This window comes from Brassica rapa, chromosome A09 (assembly GCF_000309985.2).
Source record: "Brassica rapa cultivar Chiifu-401-42 chromosome A09, CAAS_Brap_v3.01, whole genome shotgun sequence".
NCBI classification, from domain to species: domain Eukaryota; kingdom Viridiplantae; phylum Streptophyta; class Magnoliopsida; order Brassicales; family Brassicaceae; genus Brassica; species Brassica rapa.
The window spans coordinates 9,352,163-9,359,840 of record NC_024803.2 but is presented as its reverse complement, the minus strand read 5'-3'; the positions used below and the strand labels follow the sequence as shown (position 1 = coordinate 9,359,840).

Here is a 7,678-nt window from a genome sequence, read left to right as displayed (position 1 = left end):
TTTTGATCCATAGAAAATAAAAATATATTTGTGTGACTTTACATGTCATATTCTAAATAAATGGATGATATAATTAAGGGTTTACATGATAAAATAAAATTACTCAATATAAACTATAAAATTATTGTGTTTAGAAATGTCATATTAAAAAAATTAAATGGGTAAATTTTAAAATATATATTATCACTTGTACAAATAAATATTCATTTATAAAAAAAACTAACACCTGCGCGGATGCGCGGGTTAAGCTCTAGTTAGGAATTAAAATAACTGAATCCATTGATATATGTATAGTTTAATGTGTACATAATGTTATGTTTTTTCTTCTTTTTGTTGTAAAAGATAATGTTATGTTTTTAGGAATGTACATTATAGAAGAAAAACTACAGATATATCTTTTGGAAACTTTTAACCATATTTGATGTCAAAAAAAAGAAAGGAAGAGGGCTACATTGTTGTTGAGTCATGCCCTTTTACAAATATTAATTTAGAGCCTAAAACATATAGCGTTCGTAACTTTGTAATACAATGTATAAAATGGACAAGATATCGAATTATAATATTCTACATACGCATGCCAGAGGTGGCAGAAGCTTGCTAATTTACTCTAAATATAAATAAATCTATATCCACCCAACTAGCTAGTATATTAAACATACATTATCCATCATGCAATTTCAAGTCTATTGAGTTAATTATTATATACATGGCTATATAATTTGATAGCTAAGAGCATCTGCAAAAAAAACTTTATAACTACAAATATAGAATTTTTTTCTCTAAAAAAAAAGATTTTCAAAACTTCAAATTCTATATTTGAAATTTCACAACTCAAAAATTAAATTTGAAGTTTCATATTTTTATTTGCATTTTGGTCTTTACAATTACACATTATATTCATGATACTTAATTTTTTTCATTTGCCGTCTTAATCCTTAATTTTTATATCTCATAAATATTTCAAATTTATTTTCATAAATTTAAGTTTTACACATAAAATTAAATTAAAAACTTAAAAATAAAATTAAAAATATTCTAAAACTAGAGTTAAACAATAATAATATTACAAAAAAAGTAATAAAAAGTTTTTAAAAGTTACATGAGAACATAATTGATTATATGGCAGAAAATGAGGATACCTGATTTCAACAATTTTTAGCTCACATTCTACAAATTAAAAATATAGTTATCTCTACTTCGAAATACACTAGTTGATCATATATAAGAGCATTATGGAAATAATTTTATGAAATAATATGGTATGTTACTCGTAATTTAATATTTAATAATTTATTTCTATTTATAAATTTATATATTAGTGTAATATCAATTAATATTTATTTAATATTTTTATATATGTGCTAGTTATTTATAAAAGTTTTATAAATTTAAACTTATGATAAATATAAGAACCATAATACAAACGAACAACCCAATACTAATATTTTTTCCTTAGATACTGGAATTTTTTGGTAAAATAAACGCTTATTTTACTTTAATTTTCATCTACAATAACTAATAACTAGAGTTTATCCCGCACACCGTGCGGGTATATTTTCATTTTATAAATATTTAATTTTGATATTATTATATAAATTTAAATATATAATTTATATCTTAGTGTTATGTATTTTATAACTCTTTAATTTTATTATTTAGGTTTCTTATTACTTTATTAATATAGGGGTTTGTTTTATACATTTTACCTTTTTTATTACGTTTTTGAGTTTTCATAATTTGAAATAATCAAATAAAAAAATATTTTTCAACATATGATTTTTGAAAATATATAGCTGTAGAAATAAATTTTTAACATATGTTAATAACTTCATTTGTATAAAAAAAGTCTGACATGATTAACAAATTTGAACCCGTTTTAGTGGTAGATGATAATTTATTTAAATGAAAGCATTATATTACTTAATTACGAAATTAATTAATGCAATATTTAATAAAAATTATTTAAAAATTTAGTAGGATTTTGTTAGATTTTTCTCAACAGATGTTGTTATAACTGAAGATAAAATTCAAATCTATAGTTAAAATTAATTTATTATTAATATTCCTATTAATTATTATATCATATTATGTGATTAATGAAATGGTTATAATAAACTTCTAAATAGTAGATAAAAATGGTACTTCTGAGAAAATATTCATTATCATGCTCTCCATACTTAACACTTATGTATGTCGGCTGCGCAAGGAAATTTTAAAACAGTAAAGATTGGTCAATTAAGCTAAAAGGGATTAGATGCCCTGTGGTTGGGGAATGTACGCATTCCACGTGGCATGAAGACAGATTTGGTCGAAGCTAGAAGTCTCTTACCACTAATCTAAAAAAGCCCTAGAAGATTAAAACCACGTGGGGAACTTCGTTCCTCTTGTCAGTTTCTTGTCTGCGATGAGAACATAACTTAGTATTCTTTTCATTTGAACAGTTGGTGACAAAGTTAAAGAAAAGATTCTCCTACATGCTTGATACTTATCAAGTAAATTAACGAGTTTAGTGGTTTGAAAAAGATAATCTGTATATATTAATTGTAATTCTGTAGACTGTAGTAATGGACAATCTGGTTCTACTGTTTGATTGCATAGCTTATTCGCTTTGGTAGTTTGTATTAATATACCAACAAACCCACTTCTAATTGTTTCATGCAATATAATTGATTGAACACGAAAAAGTTACTGCGTGTTCTCTATTTGACTAATATATACAAGCTAACTCTACAAATTCAACTAATAACATAGGAGTATTAGCTTTAGCGTATTCATTACCAAATTTATTAAAATAATGCGTAAAGTAGACCAAGTCAGAGATTGAACAAGTGTCTACAACTTTAAGAAATTGATATATATATATATATATATATATATATATATATATATATATAAAATAAGATTGTATTATAACAAACATTTATCCATAATTCAAACCTGTTTTGAGTCCATCATTTCTTACACAAACTCGACAACTAATTAGACTCAATTTGAATGGTATCTACCCATTTTATGATTAGTTAAAGATATTTTGTACATAAATAGTTAGAATAATGAAAAGTTATGTTTAAGCTGACTTGTTGACTCCTATAGTCAAATATCTAGCACAAAAAAAAAACCAACATATGCACACCAACCTTCATCATCGCAACTTTGGCAGCTGAAGCCGTGATGACAAATAGTGACAAGTTAATGTATTTAATTTAAATAACAATTTAACTACCATATATTTATATACAAAAGTAAAATGTAAATAGAAAATGAATGATATAATGATTTCATATTGGTTTGTATGTCTTCTTCGGATCAATGATATTAAATTATCAAGCTTGGCAGTAATTACTAATTATGAGATAAAGAAATGGGAACAAGTTAACCATTTCCTCATGGAAATAAATAAATAAATTTGCTTGGCCAGTTAATTACATGATCTCTGAAAAAATGATAAAGTTTATTTATATTGAGATACAGATTAAGGAGATTCCTATTAAGATAAGTACATAGTTTATTTGGAGTAATCTACTTTACATTCTCCATCTTTGTATACCTCGGTAAAAACACATACTTTTCCATACATAATATGATATCAAAGTATAATTGATTCTTCAATCAAACGCTTTAATCGATTCCGCATAAATCTCTAAAGCTCTTTTTTTTGGGGTGCAAACTACTCTTTCGCCATAGAAGACAAATTCGTCTTCTACTACAACTTCTACTACAGCAGCGCCCACTACAATGATGACTTCTACTACAAATTTGTATGAATCTCCAAATACTCTTCAATCTTCGGATAATCCTAGTGTTCTAATCATATCAGTTCAGTTAGTTAAGTTCGATTTAACAGGTCTACAAAAAAACTTCGGTTTTTAATTCGGTTTCGGTTATTTTTTTTTTTTTTTTAATTCCACAAAACAATAATGAAATAAATATAACTGAAACTTTACTGTTAGTCATAATTGGAATTAGTGTTAATCAAACTTCGAACCGATCTACCCAGTTAACCAAAAAAATTTAAACGAAGCAACCAAACTAACTGAAATTATCTGAATTTTTAACCGAATATTATCGAAACCAATAACTTTGATTAGTTTTAGTAAAAAAATTAAAACCGAACTGAACTGATTTTTTCCGGTTCAATTTGGCAATACTTTGGTCGAACCGAACTACCTGAATTCCAAACTACCCGATCCGAACTATCTTAACCTACATACCTAGTCTTATCGACTGTTACTCATGTTCCTGATGCATTCAAGCTTTAGGAATCACTACAATGAGATTATTTGTTAAAAAGGAGTCTTTAAACACAGGCTTGAAGATGATATCACCAACTGCAAACAAAATGATCAATTAGTCATTGAGTATTATGGTCGGCTTTCAAAGCTCTGAGTTACTACTGCTAATATGTGTACTTGTTCTACATTACAGCAATCGAGAAAGAACGAGAGGATGCTCAAATCCACAAGTTTCTTTTCGGCTTTGACGAAACTCATTTTGCTATCATTCGGTCTTAGATAATTGATGAAGAACCTCTTCCCCATTTAAATTCTATCTACTCTCGTGTTATACGAGCTGAACAAACTATCTCTACAATGCGTATGAAAAAGATAAATAAATGAAGTTATATGCTTTTTTGTTCAAACAGAGTCTTCAACACCTTTTCACCATTGGCTGATGCTGCTACTAATCAATGAAGTTGAATTCAAATTGTTTTTGTTCACATTGCAATCACAAGGGTATGATACGATTGAGTGTTTTCTTCTACATGGTTATCCAAATCAGTTTCTGGAACAGCAACAACAACAACAGTCTTCTCCGTTGACCTTTTTACAATTAAGATGGTCAACAAAAGTACATATGTTGGTATTTGAAAATATTTTTTGGCCTTCACAATTATTAAACACATTAGAAGCTCCAAGCACATGCTTGAACAAGCTTATAGTGAGAACCGGTTTCCTAACTACAAGTATGAGTAAATTTTTAGAATTAAAAATTAGACATGCTTTGTATGCATAGTCGCTTAGATGAGGCCCAGCAATGCTTGAGTTGATGGTAACAAAGGAGTACTCTCTTGATTTTTTGCAAGCCTAAGTAAGTATATGATGTGATGAAACTCTTGAGCAAGATGTCTCAAAAACAACTACTTGGCAAATGGCAATACAGTTTCTTACGACACTCTTATCCAAGGTTGTTTTAAGTGAAAAAGTTAGATATGGGGGTGATTGGTTGAACTGTAACTGTAGAATTTAAAATGTAGAATTTTTTTATTTAGGTAATGTACCTTTAAAATTGATTGCTAGAGTAATATATTTTATACATCCAAAAAGATTGGGCTTTAGAAAATAAGGCTTTTACATCTTTTTATTTTTATCTTTTGGGTATAGCTTTAGAAAATAAGATTAATCATGATTGATGATTTAAAAGTTGTAGATTAATATTAAAGTCAGCTTCTACAACTCAACCAATCACCACTATACTCAAAAAAAATTCAGACAAATGGATTCTCATGGTTCGGCTGCCAATTTTAGGACCTGCAACATTTTGTTATATGGTCTTTCTACTAACAGGAAGATTGAGTAGTAAGCAATGGTTGTATTTACTAATTAGTGTGGGAAGCAAGAGTGGCATGGATCTTGATATTATATGAAGCGATGCTGGTAATATGGATAATGCTTAGAATTTGTTCTGTGGCCTCACATTCAATGGATTTGAGTACGATGTTGTATCATATTCATACACTACAATGATCCCAGGCTTTTGTACGAAACATGAATCCATGAAAATGGGCTTCTTCAACTATAACATATTGTTTTTTTTCAAAAAAAAAAACTATAACATATTGTACACTTTTATGTAACTGTGTATATTATCTGAAAGCAAAAGAAATGAAACAAATTCTTTTATTTTGTATCCAATCCATCACTGTTTGTATTATTACAAGGCAAAAATACAAACAAACTGGAACAGTTTTGTAATAATGTCTTTAAAACCAGAAAAAAAAAACATAGACATGAAGTTTCTCAGAACGTAGATCTCCATGAATACCACTTGAGTCTAACCTGAAACCAAAGAGGAGGAACACCAAGAACTCCTCTCTGCATCCTCGGATCAAACACATCGAAATGTACTTTACTCAACGAATCCAGAAGAACCTGTACCGGAACAGAATGAAGCAGAACCGGTTTAGCTTCTGCAGGAACTTTTCCCGCCAGCTCACGAGCTTTCAAGATATGCACATTGGCAACAGATGCAATCTCAAACACTACATTGCATAGCCCTTCTCTTGAATCATTATCCAAAAGGATCTCTGACCGTCCACCATGTTTCACAAACAGCCCGTGCTTCTCAGCGAGTTCCACAGGGATGTAATTGTGGTGACGGTTTCTAGTACAATGGTAAGGCAACGACTTCAGCAGCAAGACAAGACCACTGGCTTTACCGATGTGTGAAGCTGCGTGGTCCGCTGCTGTTGAACTAATCCCGCCAGCTTGGAGTGTATTATACAGAAGGGTCGAAACCGTATCTTCAGCGTACTTCTCAAGCTCCTCAACACTCTCTGGTATATCATCAGCTTCTCTCTGAGCATCTTGGATTCTTGCTTCAACCGAGCGTTTAAGCCACGGTTTACTGATGCTATGCTCTGATATCGCCCAAGAGAGAGCTTGTGCAGCTGGATGGTTTACGGTTTTTTTCGTGTAGAGTTTATCGATTGCTTCTTGCCACCAGAGTAAACGCATCAAGCCGATTTTGGGATCAGATGCAACATCCATGGCTCTTGCGGTTTCTACATTGAAAGCGCGGAGTGCAAAGGCGGCTTTGCGCATCTGAGGTGGGAGCTCAAGGAGACAGAGATAGTGGTGGTAGTCATAGTTACGCACTTGTTGTACACAGTAAGAGAATGCTGAACGCAAACTACTCGAGCCTCGTGGTCCGTTCATTAGGTTTTAGCTCAAAGGGTACTTCTTTTCTCTTCTCCTGCAAACAAATTCAGACCACAAACAAGATCAGTTGATGCAAATCTGACAATGCAGCAGTAACCCAGAATCAATCTAAGAACACTAGAGCTGATTCTCTAACAATCACTAACCAAAATGAAAAGAAGTCTCATTCAGGAATTAACACAAACACCTGGTGTGCAAAGCACTAGCCTTTGGTATTTGACGGAAAAGTTTGAACCTTTCAACACAATACGAGCAATACACTACCAGGAACTCCCAAGAACAAACATGAAACTACGAGTGAGATTTTACAAGCAGCCGGTTTGGAATCGCTAGAAACCATAAATGTTGTTTTCTGGTAACGATGAGGTAGAAACTTACCTAAACTTTAGGGAATCTAAGATCAGGGTGTCCGAATCCGAAGATCTGTCGGAACGGAATCTACCATCCGAATCTAAAATTATCGATCTTTCCACCTGAAAATGGAAATCGAACTCTGAACAATCGTGCCGGAGAGGTGTCGATTGGGCAATGTAGTCAAACGGCGTCGTTGATGTAAACAACAATTTATCATTTTTTTTCTAACAATTTATCATTTAGATTTGAAAATACAATGTTAATTCTTTTTAAAACTGTCTGTTTTATATGTGATCAAATATTTTTATCTTGATATTATTATTAAAATTGTAAATTTTAATAACTTCTTGTTTATTTAGAAAAATTATTATTTATGTTTGAAATAT

At 30.5% G+C, this 7,678-nt stretch overlaps 1 protein-coding gene across 1 annotated transcript; it reads right to left on the bottom strand.

Moving 5' to 3' along the window:
• Positions 1-5,879: 5,879 nt before the first annotated feature.
• On the bottom strand, positions 5,880-7,678 carry LOC103838372 (NADH dehydrogenase (ubiquinone) complex I, assembly factor 6). The gene is made up of 2 exons (XM_009114807.2): positions 7,317-7,678; positions 5,880-6,972 (listed from the first exon to the last, which is right to left on the bottom strand). The coding sequence occupies exon 2, from the start codon at positions 6,933-6,935 to the stop codon at positions 6,018-6,020; it is 918 nt and encodes a 305-aa protein (XP_009113055.1). The 5' UTR covers positions 6,936-6,972; positions 7,317-7,678; the 3' UTR covers positions 5,880-6,017.

Coding starts and splice junctions, on each gene's coding strand:
- LOC103838372 (XM_009114807.2), bottom strand. CDS start 6,935: ATGAACGGACCACGAGGCTCGAGTAGTTTGCGTTCAGCATTCTCTTAC.